At 34.6% G+C, this 20,921-nt stretch overlaps 1 protein-coding gene across 4 annotated transcripts in view; it reads left to right on the top strand.

The window, feature by feature from the left end:
* The window catches only part of Utx (Utx histone demethylase), a 235,512-nt gene that overhangs the window by 203,412 nt on the left and 11,179 nt on the right, over positions 1 to 20,921 (top strand). For all 4 annotated transcript variants that reach the window (XM_069821998.1, XM_069821997.1, XM_069821999.1 and 1 more), the window contains 7 exons: positions 2,264 to 3,000; positions 4,996 to 5,225; positions 6,658 to 6,863; positions 8,782 to 9,102; positions 11,848 to 12,103; positions 12,901 to 13,111; positions 14,788 to 14,914. In XM_069821998.1, the coding sequence (XP_069678099.1) occupies positions 2,264 to 3,000; positions 4,996 to 5,225; positions 6,658 to 6,863; positions 8,782 to 9,102; positions 11,848 to 12,103; positions 12,901 to 13,111; positions 14,788 to 14,914 (2,088 nt within the window). The remainder of the gene's footprint in view (positions 1 to 2,263; positions 3,001 to 4,995; positions 5,226 to 6,657; positions 6,864 to 8,781; positions 9,103 to 11,847; positions 12,104 to 12,900; positions 13,112 to 14,787; positions 14,915 to 20,921) is intronic.

Below are 20,921 nucleotides of genomic sequence, written 5' to 3'. Positions count from 1 at the left end.
TTGTGACTCAGAATATTTACTGTTGAGCCAGACTTCCCATAGCAGCATCAACGGTTCCACTGATAACTTTGTGACAAGTCTAAAAAACTGGTTTAATTTTTCACAGGAAAGACATGATATAACATAAAATAACTTTGTATTTATGTATTTTTAGATTAATTCAAAAGCTAAAACTAAAACTAAATTTAATATTGCTGTCAATTTATTAAAGATTTTTATTTCACTACATTATGCAAATGTTTAATGAGTGGAACATGATTAGCAACCTAAATTACACAAAATATTTTGACAGTCCGGCAAAATGAAATATGAGTTTCAAAGGTGTCCGTGACACTGAAAATGTTGTGAACCACAGGTTTATATCATTCACATCTGGAGTCGCTTCACTTGTGTGTGTTAAGAGAAATTCTTTGGTTGAAGTTTAGTCCTTTACTTGAAAGTGTGATTTACTTTTTTTTTATTGATTTTGTTCTTGAAAGATTGTAAATAACAAAAGTTTTAAGTGCACAAAATAAAATTTTTCAGGAGATTCATTTTTCTCCATCCAAATCATATACTACTGATGACAACTGTGATTGTATATATCAACTAGGGTCTACTTCCACTTCGAATTTCAAAATATGACTTTCGTAGGTTATCAGGCTTCACATGTGAAATCTGACACAACTTAAAAATGACAAAAATGGCTTTTACAATCGTTTTTGTTTTCATTCTTCAATTATAATGTACTTGAACTACATTGGTATATTTATGTATCGTCAGTATGCCACTGATTGTCCTGCTCTGTATTGTTATGCCACTGGAGCTGACAGGTGTGTTATAATTGCTACTACCATTTCAGTAACTTGGAGGTGCTTTTCCACTCAGCTTGCCTTTATCAAAGAAGCTGGCTATCAGTGATAAAGAACTTCAAGTTTTACTCTTTCAGAAAGACATTACTGCTTTTCCTGAAGATCTGCTGAAACACTTCTTCAGATCAAGCAGTGATGACTTACATTGAAGGAAGAGGAAATATTATAGTACAGCACTGTTACATAAATATGCATAGATAGGTAGTTTGAATACATGATAAAGAACCGAGCAATATTCACTTACTTTGCAAAATATTTTTACTATTTCTGTTGTAGTTTTCGAAAAAACTATTTATGTAAAGACATTTTCAGAAGTTGCAATTATTTCAGCTTAAGTTTCCTTTGTGTCTTAACCTGATTCTTCTACATGGTATAAAATGAATTAAAATGTAATGAAACTTTTTTTGAATGACTGTCTTTATTCAAGTGTATTTAAACTAATCCTCATTCCATACAAGAAGACTCCACGTGCAAACAAATGCACTGCAGAACAGGGAACCTCTTTATGCCACCTAGAACACGACGTTAATTAATTCCCAGTCTGAAAAGACAACTTGTTATATATTTTCGAAGACAATAGGAAACGTGCTGTGTTTCTAAACACGAAAAGAAAATAGATATGTGAATCAGTTTAAAAACTAATTAAGGAATCTGTCAAGAAAGAATGTGATTTGTAGATGGATTCGAGAAAAGACCCCTGTTGGTAATGAGACGTGATAAGATGTCAAGCAAGCTGTACAATTATCTATGGCTGTGTTACTGCTTACAACATAACCTAAACACAGGAGATAAGAATGGTGGTTGGTCAGTCAGTTTCTTTAAGCTCCTTGTGCTGTGTAGAATACAGTGTCTGTGTTGGTGCTGCGCTGTTTTAAAATTGCATGTTATTAACGTCCTGTGACATACATGATAGTATAGGTTATAATGTCTGAGTCATTTGCCAGTAGTTCTGAGCTCAAACATCATAAGGGGGAAACCCTTTAGAAGCAGTGGGTTACCTGATGTGGATGTTTGATAATGTAAGTAAATTCTTATGAAAATCCCGCATGCATTTGATTCTTTATGTTAAGTTGTTAGTTAGAATACTGATATGTCAAGTCATCTGACATTGCTCCACGTATGTTAATGCAAGCCTCGTTTTCCAGTGTGAAGATAGGAACCAATAAACAGTCAGGGCAGAGAAGGATTTTATGTTGTGTTTGTTGACATGCGGAGTCTTCTAGTGTAGAATGAAGGTTAATGCTCCTATGGTTCTAAATGTGCTTTTATTTTGTTAATTCATAAAATAAATGAAGAAGGAAATGATAATTGAAGAGCCTTTAGCAGAAAGAATATTTAGTAACAACATTTGTGCATTGCAAAACCTTTCTCGTCTTACCAACTTCTCACTTGTAAGTATTTTATTTTTGCAGATCTCGTCAACAAGCACACCACACACCACTCCTCCATCCAGCACACCACAACCTCAGGAACCCACGTCCTATCATCATGCCTTCCCACCCAGCTCGCCCTCATCAAAGGAGCTAGCTGTCAGTGATCAGGAACTTCAAGCTTTACTCTCTCAGAAAGACATCGCTACTTCACTAGCTGAAGATCTGTTGAAACACTTCGGGTCAAGCAGTGAAGACTTGGATGTGAAGGAAGAGGATACAGTCACAGCACCACAGAGTGTTATAAGTTCTGTTGCGAATCAGAATTCTAGCAGTACGTTAAGTTCCGGCCCATTCTCACCTTCAAATCTTCAGGACACATCCATAAATACCACTGCAAATAGTGTAATCACAAACTCTGCAATATCAACCACGTCAACAGTAGAAAATGTTCATATAAAGCAATCTCCATCACCTGCTCTCACTAGCTGTCTGACGAGTCCAAAAGCATCTGATCATCAAAGGATAGGAACGCCGACATCAGCGAACATGCTATCATCCAGTATTGCATCGTCATCCCCGGTACATGAGAGACGTGTAGATACCCCTAAGCTGGAAACATCACCTTCTGTGACATCGTTGTCGAACATCCACAGAACTACACCAATTCTGCAGCAGGATCTCAAAATGGAGGCATCAGTGCTCGAGGTTTGTGAGCCTCCACCAGAGATGGAGTACAGCATCGAGATGGATGCTAAGGCTGTCCTCGAGTCTTGCAAGTGAGTAATTAGCCACTTAATTTTTTTAATGAACCGCGCATGCATATTCATGGTTTTATATTGCCATTTGAAATTAATTAAACTTAAAAATCTAAAATCATATTGTGATAAATTTACCAGTTGCCTCAATTAGTGAAATAAATATTGTAGATTATTACAGTTGTAGAATAGAAAATAATCATCAGTTGGTTTAAAAATGAACCAAAATGAATGAATGCAGTGTGTTTGAAAAAAAATATTACTATCATTCTGAATCTTCAGTAATTGTCAGTATTGTAGTAGTGGAATTCATGTTTTAATTTGCAGCATGACAGTTATTGTAGGGCATAATAATTACTGAATTTTTTAATTAGCTTTTTGTGAAATGTAAAGATAAAGGACTTGTTGCTTGACAGTTACTGTTATAGCTCGCGCAAGAAACGATTACCGAAAACCAATGGTGGCATTGCTGTCTGTTTTGACGTGTGAATGTAGGCATGCTGAGGGGGGGGAGAGGTGAGAGCCGTTGGAAGTACTCTGTCTCTTCCAAGAAGATGAACAAGTGAGGACATCGCTGTGGAAATAACGTAGCAAGAGAAAAATTCGAAGCTAATTAAACGCACAACACATGCTTACAAATAAAATAATAATAATACCATGCAATACAAGACACACATTCACATGCAATGGAACAAACTAAAGTCGTAATGTAACTATCACACCTCAAGACTGATTGTATCGATGTCATTTCTCTTCCGACTGTACTCTTGAATATCATTCAAATTATCTCGTGACCTTTCCTCTTACCCACTCTTATCGCAGTGTTTGATTCGCATTCCTTCCGTCGGTAATCCGTACTTGCGAGACCTATAAGAGATAATACACTGTGTTTTGTAAAGATTTGAGGGATTACAAAAATTTATTGCAAGTAAAATACTGAACTTACGTTAACGAAACTAGTCCAGAACGAACGAAGAGCTCAAACAGTTTGTGTGTATATGTTTAGCTAAGACGAGAGTCCACATTCCTGCTGCTAGGTTGTTTCGTTTTGTTCAACTGCAGTTGAAGCTCGTATTCCGCTGCTACTAGGCAGTCACTCACATTGTTCTGTTAAGCTGCAGCTCGCATTCCTCAATGTTGTGCAATGGCTGCCATGCATTTGAAGAAATCGTTCTGCATTTTGGAATTTCACACTACTAGCTCTATGATTACTAGCCAACGTGAATTTCTTAGAAAATTCGAAAAGAACCCACACAGTGCTTCTAACGTGTTAGATAGGACGTGCATCTGAAAATGACTAGCACCTAATGCTGTAACCCCCAAGATCACCATATTTCACACCATGTGACTTCTTTTTGTGTGATTGCATCAAAGACAAGGAATTCGTCCCAATGCGTGATTTCACAGATCTAAGAGAGCGTATCATCGGAGCAATTAACACTATCGACAAATTCATGTTGATGCAAATGTGGCAAGAACTAGACCATCATGTGGATGTGTGTCGTGTTAGCTGTGATAGACACATTGAACATCCATGTCAGAAAAACTCTTTGAGTTCCTCATTCGTTCTGGACTGGTTTCATTAACGTAAGTTCAATAGTTTACTTGCAATAAAGTTTTATAGCCCTCAAATCTTTATGAAACACGGTGTATATACTGAATTTTTTAATAAGCTTTTGTGAAATGTAAAGGTGAAGGGCTTGTTGCACAGATTAAATTTACCGTAATATTTTACCCTTGTACTTGATACTGCACATGTTTTCTTCATGCTTCTTGTATTTTTCATTTATTATTATAGAGACATTTAAGATCACTTTTGCGTTGACATTGATATCTGAGTAATCTCTCTCAGCTCGATGTAACATTCCTTGCCCTTCTTAACAATCAATAGCAGTGGCACTATTTGATGTTTGTAGACCAAAAGACACGAGAAGAGCAGAATCCAGCAATTCAATCTCCAAAACCACATTTTTCTAATTGAATGTTTAATAATTTAATTGATTTGTTTACTTGTAGGGGTCACGGTTTAAATGGAGTTCCTAACTGTAGCATACTCTCGGATAAGGCTCCTCCTCCTCAGCCTCCAGAAGCACCCCAGCAGCGCCTCACAAGAGAACAACTTCTCCCTCCAACACCTTCAGTTTATCTGGAAAATAAAAAGGATGCATTCAGTCCACAGTTACAAGAATTTTGTCTAAAGCATCCAATAGCAGTAGTGAGAGGTCTTGCAGCAGCCCTGAAACTTGGTAAGTTAATTTTTTCTCTTTATTTAAAGTATAATAATATAATATAATATAATATAACTTATCAGTTAGTATTGGAATACTTCGGTGAGCAACACGAAGTAGCTATGTTATAACTGTTAATTGAAAGTATTCTGAGATACATAAAGCACTATAGAAAAGGACTAATAAATAAATTTCATGAATGTATCACAAGTACAATTTTCAAATTTCCCTTTAATAATACAGAAAAACCTCGATAATCCAAACCTCAATAATCCGAACATACTACTGAATGTACATACAATACCGGGGAAGCACAGAAAATGAAAGAATACTGGAAAAGTAATATCCAATGAAGCTCTCTCCTCTATCTGCATTGGTATGTAAATCACATAAACTGGGATGTTAAGCAGAATGAAAAAAGGACAACTTTTTTATATTTATAGTAGTGTACAATCTTTTTTTTTTGAGTTCAAATAATTTCATACATTTGAAAATCCGGACTACCCCCAGTCCCAATTGGTTCGGATTATCGAGGTTCTACTGTAATTACAATTAACATGGAAATTGTAAGCTTCGTAAAGTTGAAATATACAGAGTTGAGATTGATCTGGAAGTTCAGATACTTAATATGATGCAAAGTGTATTAAGGAAGAAGAAAATAATATACTGGTACTGTAATAATTTTACAGGGCATTTCTCGACCTGACAGAGGAATAGACTTTATTTCTTTTTCAGAGAAAGAAGGTATTGTCCTTGCAGTCAAATAGGCCATTAAGCTCTTGACAAATAAACTGTACCTAATATTGTACCACAATCACTTTCCATTATGTGAGTCAATAACTAGTCAGTTTTTTTTAGTGAAAGAATTCTCTTTATGGAACCTTATTGCTTTATATGAAATTGCTTTTTAATGTATATCTTATATTTTATAACGCAGTTTTCCTTCTGATTGTGTAATAACTAATAAGAGTTGACAAATCTAAAAAAATGGCAAAGGAGTGGGTAAGTATCGGACACTGATGACTTTCCAAGTGTGTAAGTTGAATTACCATTTTAATATTCTTCAGGAAATAGTGGAGACATTATTTTACATGGAATCAACTGAGAGTAATTTCATGAAGTTAAGTATAGCCATCAAGAAGTTTAAATACAGTGTACAATACTTAAAATGAGTTTGAGTTCGCAGATCCATATTACTGCCATATTGTCAAAATGACATTGAAACCCTCAAACACACTATTAAAAATATCAATACAATGCTTCCTCTGAAACAAAATAAATTTTAACCAATCCAAAACTCTGTAAGATTCCAGGAGAAATAAATGTACAGGCACATGTGAAATCTTTTCCAGCTCAGAATGTTGTTTATTATTATTATTATTATTATTATTATTATTATTATTATTATTATTATTATTATTATTATTATTATTATTATTTTACATTATAGATCTTGGCTTGTTTTCAACAAAGACCCTTGTTGAAGCAAATCCAGATCACAGTGTAGAGGTGAGAACGCAAATGCAGCAGACATCAGATGAGAACTGGGATCCACAATTGGGACGAAAAGTGTGGGCGTGCATCAGCCACAGATCTCATACCACAATTGCCAAATATGCGCAGTACCAAGCATCGTCCTTTCAAGAAAGTCTTAAGGTAATACAAATTTTATTTTTTATCTCTGATAATTTGTGGGAATGTAGTGGAGTTAAATATTGTATGTGGTATGTAGGATCTCAGTAAATTGTTTTGACGGAAGAAATTGGAAGCATGACAAAATCTCCATACGATTTCATCATTATGTTCACAAAGATCAGAGTCCTTAAAAAAGAATATCAAATATATTCCCTCGTGTTGTCAACTTGTACTATATATACTTTAGACAATCAATAATGATTAAAAACTCTTTATTGATATGATTTCACAGTAGCACTAAACAATAACAATGATAACATAGTATATATTTATGTGTGTTTTAATGGTTGCAGCATTTCCACGAATACTACATTCCTGTTAAACACCATGTTCCCTCTTTAGCAAGCATTAAATAAATTGTGTGTGTGTATCTAATGCTCCGGATTTAACAATGCAATCATCATCCTTCTTGCTTCCCAATATTTTGATGGAAGGTCCACAAGAGTTTCACAATTAGCCAGGTGCTCCATCTCCATGTCCTCTTCTCTGGTGCACAGTAAGCATTTAGGTGAATTCAGTACTCCAATACGATGGAGGTGATTACTGAGGCAATCATGACCAGTAATCAATCTAAACATGGCCACGGCAGATTTTCGAGGTAGATCAGGAATTAGTTTTGGATCTTTGAATAATTCTTTCTATTTTGAATTTTGATGTTTTGCCTGTTCACTGTTACTTATTCTTTTTATGACTCGTTTTATTGATTCATATGGGAACTTGAAATTTATTTTTAAGTTGATTTTAGTTCCTTTCTTTGCTAACATATCCGCTTTCTCGTTTCCGTTCAGTCCACAGTGGGGTGGGATCCATTGGAAGACCACTTTTTTATTTAGCATTTGAATTTGTTTTACCATGAAATAAATTTCTTTTACTTAAAAATGAATAAAATACAATACAATAAAATCCCGTTTATCTCAACTATATGTTGCTGAGGCACTTCAAATAACACGTTTTTTCGAATAATTTATGTGTACTATTTTCGGAAGTGAAAGAAAGATGGAACAGTATTAATATAACACTGAAAACAAAGGCATGCACTTTATTATAATACACATACTCCCTTCACTTAGATATAGCTGACGTACGCCATATTTATCTTTAAATCTATCCAACCAGCTAGAACTAGCATTGAAATTTTTTCCATCTTCCTCCAACATCTCTACTAATAATTAGCATTTTTTTAAATCATTGTTGGTCCGGATAATGGCATTTTTGCAGGTTGTTGGGTAAATCAGAGAAATACAGCTTTGTTAACTTTTCGATTGTTTGGCCAAACACCTGCATAGAATTGGAATATATCAGTCCCCTAACTGCCCATTGTGCAACTCAAACCAAGAAATGGATTCGGAACACCTCAAAATCTGTGCTTCAGTGGCTGGCCATGATAATATCTTTGAAAAATATTGGAGTGCAAGAGGTCAAATGACTTTATTGTCAAACGCCTGGCATTAGAAAACAGCAACAACAACTTTTCGAACTGAGCTTCTTTCATAGTTCTGCAGTTTGGTATTTTAGAGGAATGCTCTAGAAGCTTTGATTTGAATCTTAACTAATCTGAGCAGGTTGAGTTACCAATTCCATAATCTTCTGCGATATTCTGTAATCTGCGCCATTTTCTACTCATCACACATCTTAAATTTTTTGTTTGACAGTTATAAGCACACATTTACGTTTTGTAGACACAGTAAAAGTACAAACTTGATAAAATAATATAACACAATATACACTAACAAGTACCTACAGTTCCACATAAATTATACCAAGCTAAGGGTAATTTTAGTAATTGTGTTTTGGACACACAGTTTCATTCCATATTGCACTTTAATACACTTATGAAGGATCAGATACTTAATAAAGATGTTCACATTCTGATGAATAGGAGGAGCGAGAGAAAGCAGCTGGAATCCATAATAGTAATTTATCAGACTCGGATTCGAAGGATTCTACTGGTAATGTTGTCCGTCGGAAGAGCAAGGGTAATTCTGGTGGAGGCGGTGGTGCTGCTGGAACAGGAAAGTCAGGACCCAAGATGCTCAGATTTGGAACCAATGTGGATCTCTCTGATGAGCGCAAGTGGCGACCTCAACTGCAGGAACTTATGAAGCTTCCATCATTTGCCCGTGTTGTATCAGCATGCAACATGTTGTCTCATGTTGGACATGTCATCCTAGGCATGAATACAGTACAACTTTATATGAAGGTAATATAAGTTACTTAAGTGCCATTACTCACATACTGCCATGAAATGTTTTGAGCTTGAATTTTAATAAGACGATTCGATTGTGATCTCAAGTGGATTAAGTGTACTGATTTCAGTGTAAAACTATTTGGTAAGCTGTCTGGGCAGTAAATTTTCAACAAAGGTGTAGAGTGGGTTATGTTTAATGACCACAGATTTTCGCATTAGCGATAAAAGCGACAAATCGTTGATTAAAAAGCTAGTTGCATCTGGAACAGTAGCGAAAATGGCAATATGTTTATCGCTAATTTTCGTGATAGATGTATTTTAGAGCAAAATAAATTATTTTGGCGGAAAAAAAATGAAGTTTATTAAATGTTTGCATTTCATTACTTTTTTGAACGTTTGATGCACTGTTTAAACACCTTTAATTTGTGAACATAAGATCCACTCTTATTACAAGCTGAAAGCTAGAATTGAAAAGAGACACAGTCCAAAGGAGATTAAGAGATCACCCCTACTTCCAAATCCAGTCATTGACACTTGGCAGAGGGGAAAAGGGTACTGTCCATCTGAAAGGTTGTTTTTGTTTGCTGGTGTTATAGTAAGGTGTTGCTATTATCGGAAATTTTTCCAGTATTCAGTTGTAAAGATGAGTCGAACGTCCAGAGCTAAAGTATTTGCTAATGTCTTTATGTGTAAATTTTGTAATGTGCAAGTAGATTGGGAGAAACGAGACACAGTGTATAAACATTGTTTATAAAATAAAGAGCATGTGCGCCTTAAAGGAAAAAAGTGTAACTCCTAAAAGAAAAGCACCAATGAAACCTTTATTTTTCATTATTTTGACTCCAAATACGTAACACAGTCTACTATATACAGTCGCAAAGCTCAATATGTAGTAAAAATGCAAACATGGGTAGTTGCCCACTACTAGGATCGCTACTATCGCCTCATCATCGCAGATCTCTCTCCTAGCAGCCGACAAAATATGTTACACTTTCGTTGTCATGTTCTTTTGGAAAAATTAACACCTTCCTTCCATTATTTAAATATTAAATGCATAAAGTTAATTTATTATTTTAATGAAGTATATTAAATTCCACCATAAACTCGAAGATACCTGCAAGAAATAAGTTAATATAATTTTTGTTTGTGTAAAACGAACTGAAATTTGCTATAATAGCTTCACTCATTCAAGATTATAGCGATAATTAACTATGAAACCAATAAATATTAATTTGCATTTCTCTTTACAACAACAATAATAATGGAAATATGAATTAATGGAGTAACTTACGTGTACCGGTACTTGTAGTGTAGGCTTACATAGTTAACAAAGTGGGATGAGGTTAAGCAATAATAATCACACCAGAATTGGAAATAAAACGTGATCAATAAATGTTATTGTAACAGACTTTTTCTACGTCTCTAGTAAAGCAACAAATAAAAATAACAACAAAATTAACAGCTATAATTAAAAACATATCCTTTGAAGAAAAAAGTAGGCCTAAGCAATAATAATCCCACCAGAATTGAAAATAAAACGTGATCAATAAATTTCATTTAAACAAACTTAATTTTTCTACGTCTTTAGTAAAATAACACATAAAAATAATAACAAAATTAATAGCTACAATTAAAAATATATCCTCTGAAAAACAAAGGTAGACCTAACCTTTATTTCTCTGGAAATTTAGCAGCCTAAGTGACAGAACTTTAACTGGTATCTAATGTCCTTTCGGTTAGACTGAAATATTTCATTGTGAAATTTAAGGATATAATGCATTCTAACAGTCACAAAGAACTTCAAATTAACAGTTTTGTTTCTGCACAGCATTCTTGTGGAAACCCAGGAACCTTTCTGAATCTTTCGGAAATCGGACAAATGATAACTCTGGCCTCTTTCTCTTACTGTTGCTACAATTTATAGCACTACAAACGTCTCCTCCTTGTCCATATTATTATTCCAATTATTATATTTTAGCCATTAACATTTTCATTATAACCAATAACGAACATTTCACAAGCATCAGTGTGAAATACGCAATGAGCTAGCACTCGATAGAAATACGACACAGTCCAAAGTCGACCATGGACAGTCTATTGTTTCTAGTTGCTAACCGCTTGGAGCGCTTTATCACAAGATTTGCAAAAAAACACCTCAAGCTTCGCGACTGTATATAGTAGACTGTGTACGTAATATAACGTTATTTTTTCAAATAAAAATCCCTTTCCAATTTATACGAAATTATGAGATAATCTTGCAACTAATTAGCGATAAAACGCGAAATATATTTTTATCACGATTTCTTTTTTCGAAATTAATGCGAAATTCTGTGGTCTCTAGTTATGTTGTATAGATGGAAATGCTATTAATCTGGAAAATGAAAAGTTACTCACACTCTCCCTCTTTGTATCTTTTTCCCTCTCTCCCTCCCCTCCCTCTTCTTTCTCTACCTCCATTATTTTATTATCAGCAATCATACTTCAAAGTAAGCCTATGTGAAAGATCTGAAACAAATCTACAAAGGGAGAACACGAGGAACTTAATTATTATTGTTAAAATATACAGTTAGTGTCCATACACATAGTTGTTCATATGAGAACATGTAAAAACGCACTTATTTTTACTTACGGTTATATTTCATACAGTAACTCGACTTATCCGAAAATAATATATATATATATATATATTTTTTTGCATAGTGTTGGGTTACATATACTTTTGGCTGCCACTGCTTAACTGTAGTATTCCTGTGTTAGGTGCCTGGAAGCAGAACACCTGGTCATCAGGAAAACAACAATTTCTGCTCCATAAATATAAATATAGGACCAGGCGACTGTGAGTGGTTTGCAGTTCCAGATGCATATTGGGGTGTCGTTTACAGTCTATGCGAAAGGAACAACATAAATTATTTGCATGGGTCATGGTGGCCTTCACTAGAGGACCTCTACGAGGAGAACATCCCTGTATATAGGTTTCTTCAACGACCTGGTGATCTTGTGTGGGTGAATGCAGGTGTGTATATGTTTAGTATCATTTTCTACTCAGTGTAAAGAGGTTCTGTGGTGCTTGAATTATTGATAAAAGGGCATAGCTCTAATTCAGTTATTTAAGTGACTGAGAAAACTGAAGGGAAAGATTACTAGCAGAAGCAGCTGTAGATCAGGTATTGCCTAGTATTTCACTCAGTTGGACCTGAGATTTGCAGGTTCACAACTGGCTGAGGGCAATGATTTTAAAGCATGATAAAGTCCTTAACATAGCTTCATTTGGGGGAAAGTAAAGATGTGGGTCCCATGATGTAGATTTAAGGCACATATAAAAGAGCAGACTGCAGGCAAAATTTGTTTATTCCTCGCCAATGTTGAGTAGCCTCTGCATTTGAAAATGTCAAAACAGGACTGTTTCATCTGATGCATTGTTATCCTTCTGTCATCTCATCAACTCTGAATAAAATAATTAATAAATCCGTGGCATTATAGCCGATGGAGGGGCAATAACAACCAGCTTACTACTGATGCCTCAGCATAAGTGAACGATCATTTAGCCAGTATGGGGTAACATGTGGTTAGTAAGATGATCTCTCCAGCCTTCAAAGCTGGAGTACAAAACCGAGTTTTGCTATCGAGTGTAGTTCCAACTCGAGGTGGGTTACAACAATGACAAATTAATTCTGTCATTCCATACAGTTACTGAAATATGCGTTGTGAAACTCTTTTTACACGAGGTAGGACATATTGCAATTCATAAAATGCTGTTTTTCCTTCAGAGATTTGTATAAACAAATACACTTTTGTTACTTTTCTTTGCAGGGTGTGTACATTGGGTACAAGCAGTTGGTTGGTGTAACAATATCGCATGGAATGTGGGACCCCTGACTGCACGCCAGTATCAACTTGCAATTGAGCGCTATGAATGGAACAAGCTGCAGAGTTTCAAAAGCATAGTGCCCATGGTTCATCTTTCGTGGAATCTTGCTCGTAACATTAAAGTAGCAGACCCAAAGCTGTTTGAACTCATCAAGTGAGTATTTTTCTTAAAGTAACATCCACACCCTCTTACCTAGCATCTCGTTTTATTTACTTTCCACTACCTCGAACCCGGAACATGTACCTTCTCTCTATTCCTTTGCACAGAACATCGTTTTACTCATCATCTTTCAGCATATTGATTCCACACTTCTGGAATTCTCTCCCAGACCATGTTAGGGACTGTCAGACAATATCAAAATTCAAATTTAAATTAAAGAATCACATTCTCGTTCATGGAATTGATTTTTAAACACATCAACTTCGTATATATTATTTTAATGTACCGAAGTACATATGATATTTCCATGCAGATATTCTGCGCCATCATACTCTTTCATTGTACATCAACTTCGGCTTAACCCAAAATATATAATATTGTAACTATGCTGTTGTCAGTTTTACCCTTAATATGTAATGTATTTATTATCATCATCATCATCATCATCATCTTAATCTTTGCTACTACAGTTCTTTCAATTTCCTTTTCTTTTATTAGCTTAATAAGTGTTCTATAGTTTTCTTTGACCCTGTTGATCCTCTATTGGACTTCAATGTAATTTTGTACTATTTTTGTCACTGTTTGTATTTATACGTGCTATCTGGTAGATGGAAGAGAAAGCCTGTGGCTTTAATCCTGTCTGATTAAATAAATAAAAAAAATTATATAGGCATGAGTTTTATGCACTAAACTTTTGAGAAATGCAGACAGTTCTATAAAACATAGAGAATTCTGCTATCACACTACTCAAATGAAAATAAATCGAAAAATTGACAAGATGTCAGTTTTCAGGTCAGCTATTAGCTCCCTCCATTTTCAGAGTCTGTCTTCGTGAAATTACTGAACTATGTAGGTTAATAAAGTGCATACTCTGTGTAATTCAATTCTTAATGTTAAGATATTTTTTAGGAAGAACAGTCGTATTAAAAAAGGTATTCCGTTATGCCTTTATCCTGTTTTGTGCATTGGGATTTGAAAGTCATTTAGGATATGGGAATTGGTTATATAACATTTTTATAGGTAATTGATTATATACTACTTTGTTTAGAGAAGCCTCCCAATGTACTTTTTACTTTTCAGGAGATGATGTTTTAATTGGACTCCTTCCATTACTGATGAATTTTAGATAACATTACATTTCAGAGTTTGAAATTAAATTCTTCTTCCAGTCATAGCAGAAGATAGAGAGAGAAAGAAATCTTTCTAACTTATAAGATTGAATTCACTTCACAAACCTTCAACTATTAATATTTGTATGACCTTAGTGAGTGAGCTTAGTTTTCAATTTTCCCACTTTTTCATCTGAAGATGAATGCAGATTCTGTCTTTGAAATATCACATATCTTATTAATGCATTTATAATTGAAAAAATTCAATTTAAAATCTCCTTCGCTCTTTAATTGGATATTTTACTTTTCATAACTTATTACCATATTTTGTTATTATACACTTACGTTTTCAAGATATTTTGGGCCATTGAGCCAAGAAATACAGTAGTAGTAGAAATGTAGTACAGTAATAGATCACTTATGATGCTCCGGTTTATTAATAATTTTGTAATTTCTCTACTGAATTCTGCTTTTAAATTTTATACATTAGCAATACTGTGATAGAAATAACGAACAAGTTCATTAAGTATGGGTGTATGAAATATTACTTTTATCCTGTAGGAATTGCCTACTACGAACTTTACGTCAGTGTTCTCTCATTCTGGAGTTCGTCAAGTCAAAGGGAGTTGAAGTACGTTTCCACGGACGAGGAAAGAATGAAGCATCTCATTACTGCGGGCAGTGTGAGGTAAGGGTAATAATTTATATTTGGTGTAATATACTTATTAAGAGAATGAGCAAAAAGACAATTTATTCTAGGAACGGAAATAATTGGATATGGTAAGTATTTTGTGGTTACTTAATGTTTACATCATTAATAGCAGAAAAGACAACATTATTTACTTAGTCACTCTTCCTTTTATGAATGGCCATTTCACCATGTGTGTGCCTTGTCTTCCTGTCTGTGACATGCAGTGTTCTTAACGTTTATTCTGTTTCATCTCATACAGTTATACTCCAGTTAGTTAGCAATGGGTAATTGAAATCTTCCATTACCGGTACTTTACATCATTTAAAATAAGCTCGTTTTGTGTGATATTGTTCTGAAAATCCATACTGACATAGCATATTGTTGAATTTTTCACATTTTATGTGGATTCTGTATTTCTTATATTTTGTTGGGTATTAGAAAAAAAACAATTTGTGTTAATGGCAAACAGTGCATCATAACTGTTCCTCCATCATGAGAAGAATGTTAATGGATGACAATCATCTTTCCAATGGTAATATTGTTCACTTCTTTCTGATAAGCGTGATCTTCCACTCTTCTAAAAATAAGAGATCATCATATTTAGAATGTTAGTTACTTATGGCTTTTAAGGAACCTGGAGGTTCATTGCCGCCCTCACATAAGCCTACCATCAATCCCTATCCTGTGCAAGATTAATCCAGTCTCTATCATCATATGCCACCTCCCTCAAATACATTTTAGTATTATCCTCTCATCTACGTCTCGGACTCCCTAAAGGTCTTTTCCCTTCTGTCCTCCAAACTAACACACTATATGCATTTCTGGATTCGCCCATATGTGCTACATGCCCTGTCCATCTCAAACATCTGCATTTAATGTTCCTAATTATGTCATGTGAAGGATACTATGCATGCAGTTCTGCATTCACCTTTGTGAGGTCCAATAATGATCTGCGCATGTCTATGAATTCAGGAACACTAGTTATAATTTATTCAATGAACACAAAATAACGAGTAAAAGTAACTCACAGGAGTGGGAAGGAGGGGACTTACGCTCTCAGATACATATTTCGAAAGTCGGAGCATTATTTTTATTTATTTTTTTGGGTTGGTTAGTGACGTATCATGTTCATAGAACAATGGTAGTTTGAATTGCGTTTGAAATTAATTTCAAATTAAAATAAAACATGATTTTCGGACTAGCTTATGAATGGCGATAACAACATTGTCATTCCAAGCAGGATGTTTGGTCACCATGAATGCAGCAAAGGATGTACCGGTACATAAAGTAACCAGGGAGTGTGTTTTGATGAAGGATGATATACATATGTCTGGATCCAAATAATTATTCCAAATATGTGTAGATGTGGAATTAAATTGTCCTTGTTCATATGCCAATATATATACATGCACTCACACAAAACAAACAAACACACACACACACACACACACACACACACACACACACACACACACACACACACACAGAGTTGACTTTTGAAAGATATTCATAGGTTTATTGTATGTGAACAGAATCTCGATACACATCAGATTAAGCCTGTTAGATCATGTGAATGTTCTATTTCAAGAACAAGAAACGCCAAACCACATCTGAAAATTTTTCCAAATTTATTTTCGTTACCTACATTAATGAGCAAGACAACGGATACAATGCCTACTGTACTAATTACAAGAACTGAATTGAAGTGAGTGCAACAATTATTTAACACTATTTCACGTGCAATGAAGCTAAAAGTACAATAGATTTTTCTTTCACAATATACTATATACAGTGTGTATTATATTCTGTTCTTTATAATGATAAATAGGACTTTTTGTACTATCGACACACTAGGTACCACCATCAACAGCAGCATCAAAAGCAATATTAGGCATGATTGTTTCAGATTTTTAAGTTTTTTGATCAATCCATCTTGGGATCTCCCTTGGCTGTGCTTTCCTTTGAACTGTAAGTTAACATTTGCTTTGCTATATCCATAATGTACACTATATCGTGAAAGCATAATTTTGACATTTAGCATAATTTCGACTGGGATGGATTATACTATTGTTGGACTCCTCTTTCAAGTACGTTTCTAAAACCATGTGTTATTTATTTGAATTAACGGATATTTTTAAATGTGCCGTTGACAGATTTGTTCTTTCATAGTACAGTACTTGAAACTGAGATTCGATACCTGCAATTAAATTCCAGTATTCATCCCAATAAAGGAATGTTATTGATAAAATTGTAGGTCATTTGAGTAGTAACATAATAAGAAATATAACTGTTTGACTCTGATTAACTTGCAAACGAATTGGCTGTACTGTTATTTAAACTACTGGCAATGAGATAATTACGAGGAAATGTATCTATTGGAGATTAAATGCAGGACTTGATTATCTTCACTGAATTGTCAATATATTGGTAACAAATGTTATAAAAAACTGTATTTATTTTGCTGCACAAGAGGACAGGAATTTCAAGTGGAGAATCATGTTTGCAATGAAGACGTTTTATACTGAATTTACTTCTGGATTTATGCCTTATGGTTCGGAGCAACAGTTTATGGGAGGGGGGAAAAATACACATAATTGAACATTTTGATAGTAAAGGCATTGAGTGGAAACTTAGTGTTTAGCCAGATGCATATACTGACGAAGCCACTGGAGTAGGTACTGTTCTGTTCTATTCTAAATTATAAAAATATGTGATAAAACACGGAAAATTATCCAAAAGTGAATACAGTGTTTTTATTCATTGCAAAGGTGGGGTCGTGTGAAGAAAGCAGTAATTTCAGTACCTCATGTACCCTTGCAAGGAAATAATCTTGCATTGTGTTTGTGGTGTATTTGATCGATATCTGCAAGGGTTTAGATTTCTTCTGAAGAAAGTATAACAAGCCATACTTTCATACTGCTTCATTTTGAAATCTGAACCTGTTCACAAGATATCACAAAAGTGAGGTAAACACAATGGTAAGGAGGTAATACACTAAAGAGAAATCGAGAAGTTTGCCACTGGTGATGAGTGGTATTATTATAATCTCTTTCTCTGTCATATCCTTTATTTTTTAATTTGTTTTTTGCTTTCTTATACGAATTATAAAGATAGAATATTCTCTGATGCTGCAGGGGGGGGGGGGGGGGAAATCCAGGTTTTCACTTTTTGGGCAGCTATGCTAAAGGAAAAAAGTAGTTTTGGGCATACTTTCTGTCTGTGTGTACATAAATTTTTCTAAGTATTGGACTGATTTATAAGCAACAAATGCAGGGGCAAGAAATAGGAAGAATGACACGATAGCAAATAATAAGACAATAAATGAACAGTGGAATGATATTAAGAATGTAATCACTAAAACAGCTGTAGGAGAAATTGATAAACCAGAAAGAAATCACTGGTTTGATGAGGAATACGAATTGGTTACACAAGACAAGAATACAGCTTATACCGTAATGTTACACAGAGGATGTACAAGACAATCTAAAGAAGAATATAGAATTAAAAGGAGAGAGGAGAAAAGAGTTCATAGGACAAAGAAGAGGATATATGAAAATCAGCATATGGAAAACCTAGAAGACTTTAGAAGTACTAACAATAGTAAGCATTTTTATAAAATTGTCAACTCCGATAGGAAAAACTTTAAACCTAGAATTACTATGTGTAAGGATAATGAAAGGATGATTTTAACAAAAAGGAATGAAATTCTAAAACGATGGACCGAACATTTTAAGGAACTTTTAAACAAGGAAAATAATGACCTACAATGTATCATAAATAATATTGATTATAGGAATGATGATCACGATGCTATTGATGAAACCACCGAAGAAGAGAGAAGAGATATAATAAGTAGATTAAAGAAAAACAAAGCGCCAGGAATGGATAGTATCCAGTTAGAACTCCTTCAGAGTAGTATTAATGAATTAACACAAGATATACAGAAATTAATTAAGGACATATGGACACAAGAAATGATCCCTGATGATTGGAGAGTTGGAGTTATATGCCCATTACACAAGAAGGGAGACCAGATGATTTGCTCTAATTATAGAGGAATAACGTTATTAAACACCACTTATAAGATATTCTCCAGAATCTTACACAACAGGCTATTACCATACACAGAAAGGGCCATAGGAAATTATCAAGCTGGCTTCAGAAGCGGAAAATCGACAGTTGATCAAATTTTTATTTTAAGACAAATTATTGAGAAAACATATGAACAAAATATTAAAACCCTTGTTTGTTGATTTTTCAATGGCATATGACAGTGTCACTAGTCTATAATGCGATGGTAGAGCTGAACATTCCGAAGAAGCTGGTGAGACTAGTTAAAGCATGTATGGATGACAGTCAGTGTCAAATAAAGATCCAATCTGAACTATCAGATTTATTTCAAACAACTAAGGGTCTAAGACAGGGCGACTCACTAGCTTGTCTTTTATTTAATATTGCCCTTGAAAAAGTGATAAGAGATGCAGATATACAAACTAGAAGTACAATACTCTACAAATCATCCCAAATATTGGCTTATGCTGATGATATAGATGTCATTGGTCGATCTGAGGAGAATGTTAAGAGAACATTTACTGCTTTAGAAACAGCAGCCCAAAAAATGGGGCTGAAAATTAACGAACAGAAGATCAAGTACATGATTGTTGGATGCAAAAAACAAAAAAGAGACGTGATAACAACCCATCTAAAAATTAATCAATATAAATTTCAGAGGGTCTCTAGTTTTGTATATCTGGGCTCACCAATCAGTGACACCAATGATATTAGTGAAGAAATTGATAGAAGAATTCAAAGTGCTAATAAAGCATATTTTGGATTATTGAGGCACTTTAAGTCAAGACTCCTTACAAGGGAAACAAAATGCAATATTTATAACGTTCTGGTAAAACCTGTATTAACATATGGCAGTGAAACTTGGACCCTTTCAAAGACTAATATGTCAAGATTGAGATCCTTTGAAACTAAAATTTTAAGGAAGATATATGGCCCAATATGTGATAATGGAGAATGGCGAATAAGATACAACTTTGAACTTTACCAACTATATAAGTCCCCTGATGTGGTTACAGTTGTTAAAATATCAAGATTACGATGGGCAGGACATGTGCAAAGGATGGCAGATCATGAGATACCCAAGAAAGTTATGGGGAATAAATTTGAAGGAAAAAGGAGTGTAGGACGACCAAGACTGCGATGGATAGATGGAGTGTTGGAGGATTTAAAGAAAGTGGGAATTAAAGGATGGTGGTTGGTTGCCAGGGACAGAGATACATGGAAAAGAGTTCTAAGGGAGGCCGAGGCTCAAATTGAGCTGTAGCGCCGATGATGATGATGATTGGACTGATTTAATTTCTATTAATTATCTTGAAATGTTTTATAAGATATGCAGGGTATTTCAAAAGTGATGCTAAAACTGTAGGGATGAGAAGTAAAACGAAGAAAGCAAAAAAGTTCCAGTAAACATAGGTCCGCAAATGATCCGTTTATGAGATAATGCCATTTTGTTCTGGTTGGAGCCCCTGAATACCAAGTACTAATTCTAACAAAAGCAGTAACAATTTTTATAATTTATCAATCAAGAGACAGTAAAATTCATAATTTTGGCTGCAACATCACAGAAATATGATTGAACATACAAAAAAGAAACATTTTTGTTTAAATAGTGAAGTTTGTGGAAAAACAAGGTACAGTACACTATGAACATGTTAACTGAAGAATTTTACAGCAGGTGTTCAAAATGCTGACCATGCATTTGAATGCATCTAAGACCCAAGAATGCACTCAAGCAATCCTCGGTCATTCTTCATTTTCTGGAAGGTATCTACAATCCGATGCTGCAATTCTTCAGGTGTGGTGGTCTGCTGTGTAAACTAGGCTTTGTGCATAACCCCATACATAAAAGTTCAAAGGATTTAAATCCGGTGATCTAGGTACAGGTCCTCCTCTACCTATTCACCATTCACCATATCATCTGTTTAGATATCGT

This window comes from Periplaneta americana, chromosome 3 (assembly GCF_040183065.1).
Source record: "Periplaneta americana isolate PAMFEO1 chromosome 3, P.americana_PAMFEO1_priV1, whole genome shotgun sequence".
Lineage (NCBI taxonomy): Eukaryota > Metazoa > Arthropoda > Insecta > Blattodea > Blattidae > Periplaneta > Periplaneta americana.
Note: the sequence above shows the minus strand (reverse complement) of the source record. Positions and strands in the feature narration are given on the sequence as shown.